This window comes from Amphiura filiformis, chromosome 12 (genome assembly GCF_039555335.1).
Source record: "Amphiura filiformis chromosome 12, Afil_fr2py, whole genome shotgun sequence".
NCBI classification, from domain to species: Eukaryota; Metazoa; Echinodermata; class Ophiuroidea; order Amphilepidida; family Amphiuridae; genus Amphiura; species Amphiura filiformis.
The window spans coordinates 34266476-34288220 of record NC_092639.1 but is presented as its reverse complement, the minus strand read 5'-3'; the positions used below and the strand labels follow the sequence as shown (position 1 = coordinate 34288220).

Genomic DNA, 21745 nt, shown 5'->3' with positions numbered 1-21745 from the left:
ACGCCTAGGCTGATATCCACAAAAATGGTTAGAGAGAATTAGCCATGTTTTACGCACATTCTCGAGTTTTCTTCTATAACAGGCCTACCGTTGTCTTCTCTGAGCTGAGTAAATCTGCTGCGGATGCCTATCCTCTTCAACTTTACGACCCAGTTGCCAAGGCTACCAAAAGTGAAGATGCGGATACCCTCGCTGAAAGGTGAACATTAATTAACTAAAGTCTGCACAAAAACTAACTCAGCTGTTATAAATACGCCTATAGATTCAGAACTAATAATTGTTTTCACAATATTTTAACATAAAAAGAAGCATGATTTATTTACGCGCATTTTGATACCCAATTTGTCCAATTTTGTTCAATATTGACAATACAGCAGTGTTTTGAAAGAAAAATACCCCAATTTAAAAGTTGCAGTTATTTGTATTGATTTGAAGTAAGCGTGAAGATAATGGCGGGCTTTACGTGTTTACAGTGCTGGCATTATAACCATTGATCGCTGTAAACGGCAACTTTTAAATTCGGGTATTTTTCTGTAAAAGCACTACTGTGTTGTTAATATTGAACGACATTTGACGAATGTGGTATCAAAATGCGTGTAAATAAATCATGCTTCTCTCTATGTTGAAATATTGTTAAAACATTTATTAGTTCTGAATCTATATGCGTATTTATAACAGCTGAGTTACTTTTTGTGCAGACATTATATTGCAGAACTATCTTTAAAATAATACAGAACAATTTGTTTATCCACATGAAATGTCATTATTTATATACGGTGAAAGAAAGAAAATATATATCTAAATGTTAACATGGTAAAGCCAAATTTACATTCAGTTGCTGAGCAATGAGCGATGGATTTTTGACCAATCAAGAAATTTCCTGTTTGTCTCTGGGCCCCTTGTATTGCAAAATCTTAACCTTAACATCGAACAATTATGTGTATTTCGTGTATGTATGATGGGGTGGGGTGTTTGTAGGGGTGTGTAGACTGTGGTGGCTCAGAGAGGTGGGTGGGGTGCGAGTGATGATGTGACCAGTGTACATCGAAGGTATTTGGAATCTATTAAAAGGTGCGCAGGGGAAAAATTTGGAAATACTCACCCAGCTTTGGTCTTTCTTTATTTTTCTTTCCATCTCTAGAACAAAGAAGTATTTTAGCACAACTGATGTGGTGACGGGTACCGACTGTCTATTTACTAGGACTCCAACAGAAGCTATCGTGGTGAATATAAATTAACATATTTTGTCTTCCCAACTGCATGTGTAAAATATAAAGATCAGACAGGTGTGGATTAATTTCAACACCATAAAAGCTCTACCTAAAAAATTGACGTTCGTAAATGGAAACTTTTAATGTAATGCAGCCTTTTAACTATATAAATGTAGTGCGGGTGACAAAACTTGGCCATTATCATGGAAAGTGCAAATCGTTCGGGTTTTACATTGCGTTATAAAATAAAATATAATGAAATTATTATTTTGTTACTCATGTCGTAATAATTTAGATAGCTGTTGACGTCAGCGGATCGATGGATTCAAATTCCTTTGCCAGGTATTAAGGCTACATTAAATTTCTCTTTCTTTCCTTTTCCTCTCTCTTTCTTGCTCGCTTTACTTTCTTTTTCCCATGTATTTTGGTCTTCTTTTTTCCCCATCAATTTGTGTCTTCTTTCCCAATGTATTGGGCTATTCCAAAAATTAATGGCACCCCCTAGAAGAAGACATGTAAGTTTGTACCATAAATTTTTGGGAATTCCCAGACCAAAATTTTATCAAAAAAAAATAAATAAAAAATGTCCCTAAAGAAGATAGGCAAATTTTTGCCAAAGTTTTTGGGAATTCCCAAGCCTAAAATAAAAAGGTGTATTTTTCTTGGGAATTCCCATGTCTTCTTTAGGGTTGTGAAAATAATGACTTTTTTAGGGGGAGAGGTGCCTTTAATTTCTGGAATAGCCCATTCATTAGGAAACGAATTTGGAGAAAACCTTCTGTTAATAAAATACTCTGCTGAACCACCAGCCTGGGTGGCTCACGCTCCAGTAATTTCAGATGATTGAGCTCAGTAATACATCAAAGAATGTCTTCCAATTCATGAAAACAAATAGATAATCAGCTTATCGGATTAAAAGCTTAGAGGGAAGGTCTTGCTGCTCAGCGAGTGTTTGTAATTATCAGAAGGTTTTCCAAATTCATTCTCTAATGTGTTTCGTTGCTTTCTGTGCTGGGTATACACCTCGAATTTCTTGATTTGCCGTAAAACTATGTCATTTAACATCAAAGAATATTGTACATGTTACGTATTATAATGCGTATGCCTAATCCTTTGGACATTAACCTGAATTCCTTTATATTTTTAACTGTTTTCTTTACAGGGACGATTCAGATGACGGGTAAGTCTTCAGTTTTGTATTTGTTTTTAAATGTACGTTGTCTTCATGCATAATAAATTGTACAGTAATACGGTATCATATTACATTATATCATTATAAGTTAAAGGGAATATTATACTAATGTCAGAAATGTTATTAACGACAATAATTATGACAATTATGTACATAAAGTCTCAAAACAATATCCAAGATTATGTACTCACAGTTTTTTGAATCTCAAAGTTTCGAAACCTTGTCAATCGATCTGCCATAGGCACTACTGGTGTTTCTTTAGAAGTTCATGTGTTTCTAGCATTAGACAAGAAGTTTTCGAAACTTCGAGACTCCAAAATTCCCTGGAAAATGTTGCCTTCAGAAATGATGAAATACATTACAAACGGGGAAATAAACTAATTATTTCTAGGAACTTATGTTTTGTCACAGTGTTTATTATAACTACTTTTAAATCCCTCACGAAATTTTACATCGTACAATTTCAGGTCGGATCAATCGAGACTTGAAGTGGTTCAGCAGATGTTTTGTACATTTGCTGATAGGAGTATGGCTTACAATTTCCAGCATGTTGTAGGATTGGTAACATTTAATTCAACACCTACGGTTACCGGCAGATTAACCGAATTCTTTGTTGAGTTTAAGGTAAAGTAGACGTCCTATTTAAAGACGAGCAAATGTTTAATTTTGTTCTCTACTTCTTTGATCATATGGAAAGGTTTCTATACAAAAACGATTCTCTTATGAAACAACTACGCACAGTTTCCACCTCGATACACCTGAGTAAACATTTTCGTCCAAGAGCTTCCAAGCAGAGAACAGCAAGCAGTGAATTGTCTCCACCACAGTCTTTGATTACACCACACGGTTGAGTGCATAGCATCGGATGAACTGTGGAAAATAACTGGAAAATGAGCCTCTATAATTGGTTTTTGTCGAAACCTCAAGTGTTCCCTTCATCCAATCAGAATTCTTTTTTTATATCAAACGAAAGCTAACACTTCCCCTTAAAAACACTTTTCGTCACTAGATCAACAGATAACAGATATGTTATAGCAAGGCGAATGTGGTAAATCTGTTAAAAACTAATTTCCAAGCACATTTTTTGACCAAAATATAGGTTTTAAAAGTAAAAACCTCAAGTATTCCTTACAATATTTGTCAAATTTTATGTCATTAAATGAAAAGGCACACTTATATTGTCCATAAACTAGCGTCACTAGAATGAGCAATGGCCAATTCTCTTTAAATTCAAATCTTGTGCAAAAAGTTACTATTTTCGCCTGTTTTGTCATACGGTTGTAAATTCAATGAACTATGACTTGCTAAAGAGCGCTTACAAACTGATATGGTTTTTCCTCTTGTGGTAGTTTAAATACCGTATGAGTTTTGACCCAATACTATTTGAATACATAATCTTATGGCCTTTATGTTAATGTTTTCAAAATGCTGAGATTGTCATAATAAGTGTAATTTCCAAAAATTGTTTTAATAAATTGCAGGCAAAGCTAGAAAAAATGAGAGCATTCGGCATGACCGCCATCTACGATGGAATAAGTACAGCCATAGATCAGTTTGAAGAAATCAAGGCACGATTTCCTCACTGCAAAAGGTAGAAATATATAAATTATGTCCAACTTGTAACGTGCACTCCTGACTGAATTACTTTTAAAAAAAGGCCGAAATTTGACTTTTACACTTACATACAACCTTGGTTATCGGTAATATTTTAAAGTAACTTTTTTGTGCTTTTAGACGAATCATTTGCCTCTCTGATGGAGTTGACACCAAATCAACATCAAACCCTGTGACGATCGCAAAGAAATTGGAAGTAAGTTGAGGTCAAATTTAGGCAACCATTTTGAGCAACATTTGAGATAATTCTCACAGATTTCTTGTGCTGGGTGCCAATTATTGGACTATGAATGTGGTCAGGATGCTATTCCATGTCAGTACATTTTGCTGCTGTGTCAGTTGGACAACTGACAGTGTTTAGAGTAGAGTATTGAAGTAATCCTGTGTGTAAATTTTGGTTCATTTTGATGGACAGGATTTTAAGATATGACCTTGTGATTATAAGTTTCTTTTTTTGGCTTAGTGTATATTATGGCTATCATTACATGTATTTAACCTGAAGACAGCATATTGATGGAATTGCAAAATAGTTTCTACTTGACTGATTTTCTTGTGTGAAATGTACTTTCTTTCAGTTGGAAAAAATAGTTCTCGATGCAATTCATATTGGAACCGAAAACGACCAGACACTGAAAGGCCTTTGCCATGCTTCTGGTATGTTGATTATGTTTAAGGCAGCTTGCATGAACCTTACGGTACTTTCCCGTAAACTTGACGGTTATTTACCGTAAAATTGGAATGACTATTTAACTGAAAATAGGCATGTTAGTACCGTTAGACTGTATTGGTTTATTTATTTGTGTGTGGGGTATGTTGGGGGGGGGGGTGTAAAGTGCTGCATCTTCAATATTTTTAAATAGTAAATAGCCGTATTATCCTGACAGATTGTGTGTAAATACTATTTCGTATAATGTGCAGTGTACATTACGGCAACAACTGTAATTTTAACGGTAGAATGTTGGCAAACCAGTTTCTAGGTATTTTACCGTAAAATATACGTGCCTTCTACCGTATTTTATACATGATTAAGGTCATTCTATCGTAAATTTATGGCAATATACCGTAGATATGCTAATTATACGATGAAATACCTGTAAAATCGTCGTTTTTATGATAGACTTACATGGCAACTAGTTGCCAGGTATTTTACGTTTGTATTTTGGTGTCCCTCGAGCCATAATGACTACTATAAATATTCAATGCGGGTTTTTTTTCAATTAAACACACAGGTGGGTATTGTTTTCGCCCTATCAACATAGTAGAAGCAAGCAAATTATTTGAGTTGGAGACGATGTTGTCATCAACAGTTCGGGAAGAAAGATCTAGTCAACCGGTCAGAAGTTCGGTAAGTATTATGATCAAACCATGAAACCTCTATAATGTATCGCGCAGTTAGTCTGGATGTTAACCTATGACTGCACTGTCCATTCTTCCCGGTGCTTTTTGAATATGCACAATCGTAGCATGATCTGAACTGTGATCAGCCCGTGTATATATGTAATGGCTGTATTTGCTATTGTGTGATCAAACGAATTTTACAGGGAATTTTATTTACTTTTTAAAGGCAAGCCTATGACTGTTCTAATATTCTGGAGATATATTTCTTATTTCTGCTCAGTCGGATTTGGAAAGGTTGTCGAGGACCAGGCCATATGATGATCATCCAGAGCATAGACTCCCATCTGATGTCAGAGGGCCAGTTACAAACACTGATTTGTGAGTTCACGCTACTACCGTATATATCATTATTCAACCTGGTCTCTCTATTATTCAGTCTATATCGCACTGAATCACATTCGATATTCAGACTATATCGCTCTGAATATACGGCACAAATGTGGCAATGGGTGAATGTTAAATTGAGGTTATTGTTGATCAATGTTACATTACGGTTAATTTTGCTTTTTTGCTCAGCGGGGCCCTTATATTGGGGTCGCACTTGGAGTGTTTAGTCGTCGTATGGGAGTCGTGGGGCTCGGGCCTGCCGGCCCTGTAACCTTGATGTTTTTGTTGATATAGTATCAACACATCATGGTTCGGTATCAATATAAAACATGAAGGCCGCAGGCCCGCCAGGCCCGAGGTCGGCGACTCTCATACGATGACTAAACACTCCAAGTGCGGCCCCGATATAAGGACCTCACAGGGCAAGAAAGCACGAGTAACCTTAATGGTGGACTGTCTCTACTTTTTACTCTTTTTAAAATACTCTTTACCCCATAATTTCCGCATTCTTTAGGCCCTGCCCTCTATCGGGGTCTAATTTATGTATCCATTCTTGTATTCAGGGTCTTTGATATTGATCAATAAGCTTGAACGTGTATGGGCCGCATTATGGGCAAAAAAATACTTTTTTGCATTTATATGCAAGACAGATGGGAATATCAAATGAACATGATGAATATCCTGATTTTGACTGTGTAAATTCATGCATGTTGCAGATCTCTCAAATATGCCGCCAACAAAGGTCAATCTGCAATGGCTACTCGGCCAATAGTGTTTCGTGTTATGCAAGAGATGTCCAAGATACACCGGAAACCTCATCCAGCATTTAAGATATTTCCATCACAAAACAAGTAAGAATTAACACAGTAATTAACACACAATATACTCATAGTATACTTTTGTTCCCAAGTAAATTAGTTGGCAGATTATTTCCATGAAAAAATCTGAAAAAAATAATTGTCCACCCAGTAAACACAGAATGTTTTTAAAACGTTTAAACGGGGGGGGGTTATTTTGGGTTTTGGTTTTTAGCAAAAACATCTTTAAGTAACATTTTAACGTGACTTCCAGTTGAGATGAGTTTGGTATTTATTCTCAGAGCTATTATCATGATTATGTAAAAAGAGACGCATGTAGCAGCCAACAAATGCATTCTTTATGATATGGATATTTTTGTATATAGTTCAAAATGAGAAGTCGTGGTTCTCGGTATTTTAGCACCATGGCTTCATGTTGACACTTGCTCCTCCAAAGGACATTCTATTCCATGGCAAATTCACACACCTTTCGTTATTTTCTTTATTTCAGCGTCTGTTTCTGGCGTATCTTCATGACTGGTCCAACTGGAACACCCTACGAGAATGGCGTATTTGCACTTTTCGCTGATTTTCCAAATAATTATCCAACAGTTCCACCGGTCGTCCGTTTCATCACACCAGTATCCTTTGCTATGATATTTTAGTCTTGGAAGCCTACAGCTCACTGACAGAGTAAAAAGAAAAAAAAATTGAAAAATTGCAAAATTGTCTCTCCAACAAGTGTGCGCTTTACAAAATTAGAGGTGCGTTATGATTAGCACTCAAGGCGAATGCAAGGGTGCACTATTTTCATTAGCGACATTATGCTGTGTCGCTAATTGTTCTGTTGTGACGATAATTCATTCGATAATTGATATTGATCTTAGTGCAGTAAGCCATGATAACCATTCATCAAGTGAACGTTTTATATCCGTGCATCAATTGCACTGGCTGAAGCGATGTTTTGTTTGTGCGTTAATGAAGACTTCACTCCTTGTTAACCCTGCGACCGGTGTAGACGTGCTCAGGGTGGCTCATGATGATTAGATAGATTGGTCAACATGATGACGATTATATTGTCATCATGTCTTGCACGTGAATCATATTCAATTATAATTATTATGATGCGATGTAACTCTGGTAAGACTTTATATTAATACATACATTATATTATTTTGATCAGTTTGTCTGATGATGTGAATTCATAATAAATTGTTATACTTAATTTCTGTTTCATCTGGTTCATTTCGTGATAGTCATTCCCGTTCCCGTTCATTCCCTCATCCCTTGGGACTCCAAATCTGGTACCTCGCTTTCCTTTCCCATGGACTAATTCCCCAATTTAGATTCATAATAGTTCTATTGGTATCGTCACATGTTAGGTTTGGGAGGTATGCCCATGGGCGTCAATCCCGGGTGGGTGGGTGTAGGGGTACGTGTTCCCCACCTTTCGGCAAAATGACAAATTTTTTGTTCTTTTCACTCACTTTTAACAATTTTGGCTGGTTACCCCCCCCCACACCCACACATCCCCATCTTTCAAGCCGGATTGGCGCTAATGGGTAGGCCTACATGATCCCAGGTAATTAAGGCTGGGGGAAATGACTAATACAATGGGCCTTTCTAAGTTTTCAGTTCTGTATTAGTGTTTTTCATTTCTGCTTATGATTTCTGATTTCTCCCAGATTTGAGTGACATTCTCAATTGCTGGGTTGGAGGATGTGTGAAAACCCCCCTTAAGTGTTGCTGACGTACCTTCAACTTTTATCATTAAGCAAAAAATTGTCCTGACCAAATATTTTTATATGCTCCGTTTCACCTGTAATATGCCCAATTAAATTATCGCTACGGAAGGATGCTGTTCTGAGCATATCTTAATGATTTCCTAAGTTATTCCAAGCTCTCGACAAGAGTACTCCAGGGAAACCCCTTAGCTATAAATTTATGCACTCAAAACCATCGTCCCAATTAAGATCTCCCGTATGAACTGAGAAACGCTGAAATATTATTCACACAATGTGATTCAATAATGTCTGTGATTTTAATCGATTGCAATTTAGAGATTGCATTAGAATAATATACACTATACCTTGCCAAACTGCATTATTCCCTGGCATGGTATTGTGTTCAGCTAAACGTTGATCTGCAGATCTGTGGCATTGTTAAAGTAGCCACAACACACCTGTGACACCATATTGTACACCAACATAATTATCATGTTGGGCCGAAATAACGGGATTTCGGTATAAGCCTGCCGAAATCATTTCGGCAGAAATTTTTTGCCGAAATCCTGGGATTTCGCAGCTCCGAAATCACAGGATTGCCACCCTAACCCTAACACTACCCTAACCCTACCTAGACCCTAAACCTGAACCCTAACACTAACACTAACACTAAAGCTCACTAACTTTAAGCATCCCGTTATTTTGGCGTTACAATCAGGAGGGTGAAAGTGCATATTGTAATGTAGAGTCAATGGTCACAAACAATGTTCGACCTAAGATACACATATCCGCCATTTTATATTTATAACGCATGGTATGTGTTTGAAGCGTTTCCATCGGGTAGTCTCTGGCTAGTCTTAGAGCACCTTCGACCATGCGTTTTAAACTCCCACCCATGCTAAATCAGACAGACGTTTTACGTTATGCGCAGGTATCTCAAAGTCACCACCATATTTGATCTATATTAACTACAGAATAGTTTGTTCCCGGTAGTTCGTAGCCTGGTTATATTTAATAACTAGAAATAGAGCATAAATTCAACATATTAATATTTTTACCTACTGGTATTACAACAGGTAATTAGAGAGACTGCCTGAGTGACCTAACCATATTTAAACCTTTGACGTTTCCCCTATGAACTCTAACCCTTGGACGTTTCCCCTCTGAACTCTAACCCTCTTCCTACAATATAGCGCCTATTGTCTAGTCCTCTGCTTGAATTTGAAAGGTTTCAGTTTTCGTACTTCGAGAAGATTTCGAGTTGTTTTATCGCAACTGATGCATCAATCTGTAACTTACAAAATTTCTTCACGTGCACATTTATAAATTTTTGGTAGTTATTAATCAATTGTATCAAAAATTATGACCTTGAGAGAAAGGTGAACTTTCTTTTTGTGCGGTGTGTATATTTGTGAACTATATATATGTGATCCTTTACCAAATACACAGATTCATCATTGCAATATCAATAGCGTTGGTCGGATTTGTCACAGCATATTTGACCGTGATTACAGTTCAGACATCACGATGTACAAGATACTGAGCGCCATTTATGGGCTTCTCATGACTCCAGAACCGGATGACCCACTCGACACGTAGGTATAGATCTTAAGTGTATAGTTCTACATCAAAATATATGAGCATTCGTGAACTGGCCTGCTTATAAAGGTAACATTAAGAAGATAAATATACATAATACAAATACTATATACACACTGTTTATATCGGGGAAATAGGGCAACTATTTCCCCCTCGGTACTAGCTACGGGCTATCACCGGGTTTGGGGGGTGATAGGCTCGTAGCCAGTACAGTGGGAAAAATAGTTGCCTTAATTCCCAGATATAAAGCACGTAGTACCTGAGAGTGTATGTTATTCATTACACCGAACTTAGGCTACAGGGATGAGCTTGTCATGTAGGTATTGAAAACTATCGCAAGGTGAAATAGGTCGTGTCGTTTGCAATTGACCAATAAAGTGCTATGATTTGCTCATGAATATGTATGAGGTGTAATAACAGGCTCTGTCAATTGGCTAATGGCTGGTTTTTCCCGAAATTAAAGTGGGGGTTGCACATATACATGATGTAGTGCACTGTCTTTTGTTTTTAAGGAGCCACTGAAAATTATTGATATAGCCCGAATAAACATCATTAACTTATTTCCTTCACACAACACGTGACAGTTTTATCTGAATTATTAAAACTTGTACATTACAACACGGGTTAAAACCAAACAAGATTTCAATGTATAGTGGCACCCGAATTCCCTTTTGCGTCATTCGTTATTCCCTGGTTGTACTTTAGAGTAAACAATATGGATATCAGACGACAGTCCTGGATTCCTATCAAAATGAAACTACGAGGTCTAGTTCTAAGTGGATCGTATGGCCAACGTATAGCAGCTTATGCAGTGAAATGCATTTAATGCGACTAATGAGTTGATGAAAAAAGCCGCGTCTCACATCATGATGATGATGAGTTCAAAAGACGCAACAACAGAGCCAGAAAATGTACCTGGGAACAAATTACGTCACGTGTATTAAGGAGTAGGTAGGACCGTAGATTGAGAAATACCTTTTTATTTTGTTAAATTTATTTTCCCTTTATATGAAAAAAAGACAAAATGTAGAAGAGAAAGGCATATAACATAAGCGCCATTGACGTTTTTAGACAAATAGCTTTAGCAGAAAAACTCACTGAAAATGTATAAAGTTGAGATTTGCAATGCCTTTTAGCCTTTTGAAGTTAATTTTCGGTTTTATGTGTTTATTTTCCTTCTTCGATTAATGTTTTTCTGTTTATTTCCATTGTAAAATTTTCATCCTAACTGTACACTGTACAGGGTGTCCCAGAAAAAATTACCGGGCAAATAAATTTGAACGTAAGTCGAAAAATAGACATCAGAATCCAAAAATCTAAACATCGGCGTGTAATCCATCTTATTCTGCATCTTATACGCCAATTTTACTGGAATCAGTTGACTAATCGCGAAGATATGAGCATGTGTTAAATCACTTCATTCCAAGTTTGCAAGAAAGATCATTCAACACAATGCGCACTAGTGGTTAAACTGTCAATGGGCTTCATATTTTGTTCTATGAAATCGTTTTCGTTCTTTTTAAACAACCTGTTTCTTGCAAAACATTTAATTGGGTTTTGTTCAAATTTGAAAACCTGCACGATATTGAAAATGAAAGCTTGCATGTAAGATGATGCTCGGTATTTGTAAGTATCTTTTTTCGTTAATGTTGATATAAATGTTGCATAAAGAATTACTACATAAAGAATTCCAGCTGGTTTAAAAATTTCACACACACATTAATGTTTTCGGAATATTTCCAAGAAATTGTAATGCAAAGTTAAAAACTTCAACATTAATGTTGCGTGGTATCAAATATCACACGTAAAGCTGTAAGCACTTGATCATTGTCATTCTTGGCTCAAATGTCCTTTGTAAAGTATATTTGCACAAGCTAAAGAATTAAAGTTCGAGAGCTTCCAATTGCAGAAATCAAAGTTTTCTCGGAAAAACTGTTATTCATCTTCAGTGAAAGCATGAATGACATAAAACCGTCGGATTTAAATAGGTAATGTAGACTAAATTTAATGAGATACACAAGCTTTAGGAAGCGGTGAGTGAGTATGAAAAAAGCGCCTGTAGATCAAACTTGGAATGAACTGCATTGATGCACGCATTATGCAATCGTTCATTTCTCCGGAACCAGTCAACCGAATCAAATAAAATGTTCGTATGTGATGCACAACAAAATAGGCTATGCGCTACATTTTGAATTTTGATTCTGATGTCTATTTCTCGACTTACGTTCAATTTTATTCACTCGGTAATTTTTTCTGGGACACCCTGTATATCGCGATGTAAGATATACTCTCCTTGAAATGGAATTTTAATTACACTCTGGAAGTATTGATTACATGCCTCCCAATCTTAAACGAAGCTCGCCTTCTTGAAATCAATAGAAAGTTATTTGCCCGTTGCTTTCCTATCTACTTAAAATATAATTAGAATTTTGAGCTCCTAGGAATATTTCTCATGACATGTAAATTCTTGACTTCTTTCTGCAAAAGTATTTCCCCTCAAACTGAAGTTTTATGATTTTATTGGAGATAACTTGCGGCATGCATCAATCCGTATACCGATTTGTGCCCATCGACTCAATTCGCTGTACAGACTCTTTTACATACCAGTCTGTCCTATTTCACTGTCCTGTTTGGTTGAATACCTCATGCATTTCACTCCACTGTGACCCAACAATTGACACCCAATTGCCTCAGGCGAAGGGCACTTTCTGGAAAGCTAGACAGAACACGATCATCTGATGTAACTGATTGCCTATCATGACACCTGTTACCAACTGTCAACATTGGAAAACCAATTGCCTCAGGCGAAGGTCACTTTCTGGAAAGCTGGACGTAGCTGAATAAGATCATCTGATCAGCTATTTAAAATTCTTTGTCAAGATCAAAGGAAAAACTTATGCTGATAGTTTCGCCAGAAACCTTCCGGGTTTCTCAAAGCGTTGATGTTTTGGAGGAGAGGATCGAAAATGTGAAAAAGAATGTCCCCTCGTCTCGATCTCTTCCCTTTCAAGGATTGATGAAGTGTCCCAGTCTTTTGAACGGTTAGCCCTTGACACGCGTTTAGTAATGGCTGATTATGTTTATTTCGGTGAGCGATTCCTTTATTTTTGATCGTGTGTAAAGTTGGTTAACTTTCTCCCTTTTGCCCTTTTGTGTTCATTCATGCAGAAACCGAAGTGTCTTTTTGTCGTAACAATGTATCAGGGATTTTTGCAAGGTATTTCATACACGCATGTCACCTGATGTAACTAAATCCCAATCTGTGTTATATATTCCTCATGGCTACACTGAAAGCCAAATTGGAGTCAGGGTGCCTCAAAAAGCAGAGTCCAACCACTCTGCGACTCTATGTCTAATGACTCCATATTGGGAGTCATCTGACTCCCCTGAAGAGTCATAATTTTCTTGACTCCGCGGAAGAGTCACCGTTGATGACTCTACACAGGAGTCATTTGACTCCCAATATGGAGTCATTTTAGACATAGAGTCGCGTAGTGGCTGGACTCTGCTTCTAGAGTAATCCAGACTCCATTTATAAAGTCACCCTGACTCCATTACAGGTTCACTCCGACAGTTTGGAAATAGCACAAAATAATGATACACATAGATGTACATCAACATAAAAATTCAAAGTATATACCTACCGGAATATGAGACTTTACTTTGAGTTTCACGCCATATGTGACCGTACAGCACGAATGAGCCGTAAATGTCCTCAATTGTATTCTGAGTTACAGTGTAAAATGGGCATGAAGGTCATATTCATAGGTATTTCAATTTGGTGCTACGTGTATCTCATTAAATGAGGTACACGTAGCACCAAATTGAGGTACCTATGAATACGACCTTCATGCCCATTTTACACTGTAACTCAGAATACAATTGAGGACATTTACGGCTCATTCGTGCTGTACGGTCACATATAGGCGATCGTCAGACGACAGGATAAAAAAATTAGGCTGAACATCATCCCTTAGGTATGGGAGAATATACATTCCATGATGTCAACAGGTAAACTATTGCAGAGTCTGACTCTCTTCAAGAGTCATAAATTTATTGACTCCGTCGACGACTCTGCATGTAGAGTCAATTGAATCCACAAGTAGAGTCAAGGTGACTCCTTTTGAGAGTCAGTGCTTGTTTAGTCCACTTAGAGAGTCACTTGACTCTAGTCTGGCTATCAGTGTGTGTGACAATTTGGTAAAGTGGTCATTGCTGGGACAGTGAAAGAGTTCCGTTGGGAACTAAAGATGTTATAAGGAGAATAACTGAAAACCTGAAATGGACCTGAAGCGTAATGTGAATATGTGACCTGGTACCATGATATGGGCATAAAGTCGCAAGTTGGTAGTTTCGAGACACTCTAGCTACTTTGTTGTTTATGAATGAGGGCACTTCACGAAGGACATACTTCTGACTTGTACTTTGAGAGCGTGGAACGTGTAGCATTCTGGGGCTTCACGTGAGGTCACGAAAAATATATTTATTGCACGACAACACATTTTTGGTTCTGGTTTATGCATGCAGGGTCGTTGCCGAGGAATACCATACAGATCCAACAGAATACAATACCAAGGCTCGGAAAATGACAAGGAAACATGCTGCAAAACCGCTTACGGAATGCATACAGGTAATCATATTTAGGTTTGTTTTTAATTATCTGGAGAACATTACATTCATACATTAAATGAGCTTGTGATCTGTTAGAGGCGAATGATTTAGTCACACCGCAATCAATGAATCTGCGCAGCCAGAATCAGCGTCCTGAGTTGTGGAAGTGTATTAAGGGGGTACTACACCCTTGCCCAATTGTGTGCCTATTTTTGCATTTTTCAGTATAGCGCATTGGTGACAAGTAAGATATGTATATTATAGGGGCAAGGACTACAACTACTGCACTGGAAATTTTATTTCAGTACAGACAACAGTTGTGGAGTTACAGTCAAAAATGAGGGAAAACCAATATTTGATCGATAAACCAATAACTACTTGCCTTGAGTTGCTGAATTTTCAGTGCAGTAGTTGTAGTATTTGCCCCTATAATATACATATCTTATCTGTCACCAATGCGCTATAATTTTTGAGAAAAATGCAAAAATATGCACAAAATTGGCCAGGGGTGTAGTACCCCCTTAAGCTAGCGTAAACTAGGACAATTTAGTATTTGATTCGTCATGATCCTTGACTAGGATATTGGGAAGGGGGGTATTGTCAAGGTACTTAACTTTTAACAGGAGCATTCTGCCCCGCATTCTGCGAAAGTTAACATATTTACGAATTACATTGATTACACACAAAGCACCATGCGAGTCGAAAGCCATACCGATTGAATTAACTTGACTTTGCACGAATTTGGTACGCGCAAGCATTCATTCTAAAACATTTTGCTCGTTTTATTCTATAGCTGATTTAAATTGTTTTTTTATTGTTTAATTGAAGTCAACCGCGAGAGGTCTGTTACACAACTGTCTAATGTATACTTCATGGTACCTTATTAAATGTCGGCGTTACATAAGTTGTAGATAGTCGATTGCTTGAAGGGTCCTTGACTCCTTGTATAAGTTGTATCAAATGATTGATACCCATCAGTTGAGTTTGGATGTTTATTGAAAAGCATGCTTCTTCAAAATGTAGCATTGAAATGACCAGAATTTGTAGTTTTATAACACCTTATAACAACTAAAGGTGGGTCTTATGTTATATTTTGATGTGTCCGTCTTGTCCATAGAAAGTGCAGAGGTAACAATCATTTTGATACAGACCTGACAGACTGTGACGTTTCTTGTTGTTTTAGCGGATCGGGTTATCAACATAAACAGTAGACTTCGGTTATATATATAAATGCGCTTTTATAAATGCGCACGTGACCAGATGGCCAGCGCCATATTTGCATCACATCACTGTCAATCACTGAAATGGCGACCATTGAGGGAGTGGCTACAGTTGTGACCTTGTTTCGTGGCTAGCACTGGCAAGGAACATTGGCTGGAGGTTCGATGCTAATTTGCAAGGATAAATCATGGATATCGAAGGATAAACAATAGATTACGTAAAGCATTGTTCCTGTGATGCCGAATTGATTTACACCCGGGTACAAACATAACTAATTTTTTATAGTATACATCTTCCTCAATATCTTCCAGCCGGGATGATCAGATCATGTGCAGTCATCTACGTGTTTATACTCTAAGTTGTACATCAAAGGGTGTACATATTACCGATTTAGCATGCAGAGACACAAAAAGGTGCTAAAAACACATTTTTGAATTTGTTTTTTGTCCATTTTAATATGTGAGCGAGCGAATGAGTAAGTTAGGGTTGAGGGGTCGGGCGGGGACATCTAGCCTATTAATTCGAGAGGGTCATTATTCCGAAAAGGGCTAAAGTTATAATAGTTTCGTCAATTTACGTTAAAATTCGAGTTAAAATTAGGGTCATGGTTATATTCAGTGGCGGCACTACAGGGGGAGGGGAAATATTTCTCTTTACTCCCAAATAAATAAATTCATGACCCATTCCTTCCGAAGAAAATGACAACCCCTACGTTCCCTATCATCACGTGCAAAAATTATCAAATAACATCATCGGCAGCTACACAGTTCTGACCCTAATGCCCGTAAGAATCCCATTTCGTCATCAATATGGCCAATTGCCACGCCCATTTAGCACGGAAATAATTAAATATAAGTTTTTAAATCAGCTATATCTAGCTTTTCCGTCGTTATTTTTTTTTCCGTAATGGAAAACCCAAATAAAGAGTTTATGTTTCGGGTCAAATTATTTTACCCTTTGCAATAAATGCCACTATTTTGCAATAACAATTTTCCTTGCAACCTGTCATTTTCGCCTATACTTTTGCGTGTGGAGTTTGTGTACATCCGGGTACCTTACATCGTTGAACACGGTATCAGTGGCGACTTGTAGGATACTTTTGTGGGACGAATTTTGTTCGTCTCACTAGTGGGCGATTTTTTTCCCAAAACACCCACATGCCACCTGGAATTCAGCTGGTGTACGTATGGACCATTTTGAAATTTAAATGAGTTTGGTGAGAACGAACCAAAATGTCAAACCCAAATCTATATGTCAGACTTACATGTTGTCAAGGAAGGTCAACAAGCTTTGACGATGTGTCTTCAATTTAGACATCACCTGTTGCGGATCACCTGTTGCTGTAACCATGGTAACATCCAATTCACAAACATCATTAACTTTGCATTGGACGATTTTACTTATCACTCTAGATTTGCGAACATCCCATGGATTACATGTATATGGCCTTACAGGGTTTAGGACTAATCTGAAGATTTACTTTGGACATTATGTTTTGGTTAAGTGACAATATGAAGAGCGAAGATTTCCCTGAGGTTTACCGTAAACATGGTAAACAATCGCAAGCAAACTTAGCCAAATGCATACGTAGCTATTATGTTTGAAAGATCTTGAGATGATTTGCATGTCGCATTTGTCTGTCACAATATGCAAGTTGACTCTTTTTAACTTAAAGTTTGCAATCGATAACCAACCTCAACTCGTAGAGATTTGTTTGAATTCCCGGGTTTAAATTACTGTCTGACTTGTTGCTGCTAGGTGGGGTCCATTTCACTAAACCTTTGTAACTCCAGTAACCGTTCATAAAGTTACGAATACCCAATACTAGATGTAACTTTACGAAGGGTCCCTGTAGTAAATCCCTATTTGTAGGATACCGTTCGTAAGTAAGTTTATTGAAATGGAACTTATGACTCGTCATTACTAGTAGTTACGAACGATTTCGAGACTTACGAAGCATCGTAAAGTTGAGTGAAATGGACCCCTGGTCATGTATAACATATTTTCAGTATTGATTTTCTCATTTTGGTACACTTGGCATGATATCCTTTCCACTGATTATGTACAGTCTTTGACATTCAATGCATTTGGTTACTTTGTATTTCGAAACTTTCACTTTCAACATATACAAAAAGTGGGTAAATGAGGAGTTCGTGCTTTTTATAATGAATTGTGAAATTGTATTATCATACGGTTACAACACTTCATTCAATCACTTTCTTTTTCCTGCCCATTAGTCATTTTACTTTTTCTGTGTGATTCTCTTTCAATTCTTTTTACTATTCAGGAAATTCTTGGATCCGCATCTGATCATGCAAGCCGACCCACGCCCAAACATCTTATCTGTCCGTTGACAGAAGAGCTCTTCGTCCAACCAGTAGAAACTCCTGGTGGCTATGCCTACGAAAGATTGGCTATAGAGCAACACCTACGGACACATGCGACCGACCCGCAATCGAAAGAACCGCTTACCATAGGAGAGCTTCAGGATGCTACGTCAATACGTAAGGCTGCTGATGACTTTAGGGCGTCGCAAACCAAAGTGACGGCTTGGTGGTTTAACCGATGATCAAGACGTGTTAAATGGTGTAGTGTTTATAACGTACATCTTATGTACAAAAGTTTATCGCAGTTGTGGTCATGGCGATTGTTCTCTTCACACAGTTTTATTATTATCTCGGGAATAAAATCTGTGCAGAAAAGAAAACATATTATAGTTGAAATATTCATATGTATCAATATGTGTATATGAGCAATTTCTTTCACGTCTTAGTTAAGCAGAAGAATATATGAAAACAAGTTATAACTTTCCAAATGACCTTGAAATAATAGAAAAAAAGCATTTGTGGCAAAAAGTGGCCCTCAAATGTACAAGAGGGGTCAAACTGCAGATTTACTCAATAAAAGATCAAACCAAAGTAGTATTCGGGTCATAAGGATTCATAAAAAAGTATAGTTTGATCTGTGGTTTAATGATGCGACAAAATCAGGCCCTATCAGTGATCGGGTCAGTGATTCGTTAAATAATCAAATCTAAAAAAGATCATTCGAAAATCAGAGGTTGATGGAAGTTTTTGCATTTTTGTCAAAAGTATAGGGTGATAACATACCTGCAAGTGATACAACTGAACACTTCATAAGGGTAAAAGGGCACATATTAGTCCCGGGTATTAGTCAATCTTGGAGGATATGTCTTTCATACGGACACTTGTACAGGTATATTGAATAGAGCAGATTAGAGCTTCATATTTCTGCCATTTAACCAATTGTTTTCATATGAAAACACCAAAGGACAATTTTATATTGACTTATATCCTTCAATTTTAAGCCATTCCTAAAAATAAAATATTTGTCTCCTTTGAGGGGATAAATGATAGTGCCTCCATTATGTTGCTGTAATGCCAGGCAGTATAATTGTATCAATCATAGAAAACTGTTCATGGATCCAAGGTCAACTTAAATGCTTGACAAGTCCCACATTATGAGGCGTCTATTTCAATAGAAATATACATGTAAGCTCAGGTCGGAGACATAGTCTTACTAAAATGCATTTGCTTAAGAATTGCGTCTTTCTGTCGAGTTGAGCCCCAAAACGTTATTACAGCACAGTTGCATTTGAGCAACTTTATGTGTGTTTGTTGCAGTTCAAATCTCCCTGGCATTTGTTAGAAAATTGAATAGTGGCCTAAATATTTTGTATATATTCGTATATCTGATGTATCCATATCAAACAACTAACAAATAAATCACGGAATGTCTCTCTTTAAACTTGGTTTGGGCGTATGGAAACCTATCATCAAGTATCATATAATACTATATAGTAGCAGAGGAGATTGATTTATCTGGTAAGGATAAAAACTAAATACAGTACTGCTACAACTTCTACATTATCATGGTGATACTAACACTCCACATCCTGATGTATATGATGTAGGGCATTTTTATTCCTCGCCAATATGTGACCGTCCACGGCGAATGAGCCGTAAATTCCTCCCCCGGTCAATTTTGTTTTATTTCGTGTTTAAAAAATAAACATCATAAACTTAAAAATGGTATATCATTTGACTTCAAACGATATCCAGAAGCGGAGTTATGGTTAGTTAAACTTTGCTCCTTCAACAAAATTATAGCTTTTTCGTTTCTATGTGTGTCTCTTTTTCCACATTGCTGGCAATAAATATCAAACAGTCATAATTGGCGGTCATTTCAAATCATCCCCAAGTCAACGAGGTTTAAGAAGGTTCTCTCATTGTTAATTGTTGGTTATGCATACCTATACAAATAACCCACCACTTGAAAAGGATTTAGCAAAAGCAAACAAAGACCAGAGTTATTAAAAGTTCTATAGCCATCTAAGGTAGAAGCTTATTATCCACTTCAATAATAGGATTATTGATTGGTGTTGTGACTATCAAAATAAGACAGATGTCGCCGCCAGCTTTAGTGACCGATGAATACGACCTTCGTACACATTTTACACCATAACTCAGAATACAATTTAGGGAATTTACGGCTCGTTTGTGCTGCCGGGTCACATATAGCACATGGCGGGAACTGCCCTGGTTATACGGAAATCAATGCTGCATCGCGTCATAGATTGATACCAGGCCTTTAAAAATGCCAAGAGTTGAAAACATATAGTGTCTATCTAAATATACATGTATTATGTAAGTTTGTTTGTAGTATTACTTTTTTCGTAAGTTTGGATTGCACTTTGCAATATATACAAATCAAGGAACCTGTTTGCAATGTTGCTGTTATGAAAATAGGTGCAACCAAGGAGAGAAGTAACCAAATTTGACATAATCTGAATTCCAATCAGGTCAATTAAATTGCAAAATTGAGATAGAGGCAAAAATGGAGCAAAAAAGAATAAAATACACAATAAGAAAAGATATTATAAAGTTAAATAATAAGCTGATATGTAAGGATTTCTGCTCAGTTACTTGAAAATTATAGTAACTCAATTTGCAAAATTGTCTCCTTTGAACTAGTTGGACCAGCTTGTGACAAATAGTTTTAAAAGTTAACAAATAATGCGTCGTATTGTTTTTTTGATTGAGAAAACAGAGATCATATGAGGTAGCTTAAAGCTTAATCCATCCCTGATCGACGGGCGATTGATATTATTTTGACCAATAAGGTAACACGCTATTCCGAAGGCAGCAAATAAAAAAGTACTTCATTGGCTAAAAAAAAAACCCACTCGCTATCACTCAGCGATGTAGTATAAATTCAGTTTTCAAGCTGAACTTAATATAAGTGCGTACCATACCATTACAACTTTATTATTCATATAATACTTATCCATTTCTAGATCTAGGTCGAACCTATTTATTGTAAAATAAAGTATGTCGTGGTATAAATATTGATAATAACACTACTGTTTGTAATAGATTATGCTATCTTGTAGCTATTTAGAAGAGTATCAGTGTAGCTTGTGCTTTATTATGAAAAATTCAAAATCTTAATGCATATTTAACATGTAATGGGAAACAGATTTAGAACATAGTAAATGACTTTAGCTATGTGGAATGTAAACTACACACACAGCACACAAAAGTATGGCAACATTGCTAAAAAAGATGAATTCCGCAAACTGTATGTTGAACATTGATCCAATATCCAGTCGATTTTACATGACTCACTGGATGGAAATGTTAAGTTGCATGAAATAAGTAAGATTATAAATAAAATCACAGATGGAAGATGTTACTTGTGATCACATCTTGCGTCTATTCCAGTGCCTACAATGGCGGAAAAACGAAAATCACGTTTGAATGCAGAGGTGAAGAAAAATATTTTGGATGCTAGCAATAAACTTGTCATAAATAACATTCGTGTAAGTGTTTTTTTTTTATCATCAACAATGTGTCTTTTTTAATTGGACCGCTTACCCAATTTCACGATATTTATCAGGTTTATTCTGAAAATTACTTCGGACATATGTTTTGCTTAAGATGCTAATATGAACAGCTAAGAGTTCCAGCGGTTGGAGTTGGAGTACCCCCCCCGCCACCCCGGTCTAAGCCGAGCCTCACTCAAAAACCT

At 37.0% G+C, this 21745-nt stretch overlaps 1 protein-coding gene across 1 annotated transcript; it reads left to right on the top strand.

Moving 5' to 3' along the window:
* The first annotated feature begins 29 nt into the window (after window positions 1-29).
* Window positions 30-21529, top strand: LOC140166105 (uncharacterized). Its single transcript, XM_072189491.1, has 15 exons — window positions 30-199; window positions 1142-1223; window positions 1507-1553; window positions 2374-2391; window positions 2871-3027; window positions 3885-3994; window positions 4138-4213; window positions 4593-4671; window positions 5247-5362; window positions 5636-5733; window positions 6459-6593; window positions 7051-7180; window positions 9713-9858; window positions 14390-14492; window positions 17982-21529. Exons 1-15 carry the CDS (start codon window positions 45-47, stop codon window positions 18261-18263), a joined length of 1734 nt encoding a protein of 577 aa, XP_072045592.1. The 5' UTR covers window positions 30-44; the 3' UTR covers window positions 18264-21529.
* The last annotated feature ends 216 nt before the right edge of the window (window positions 21530-21745 follow it).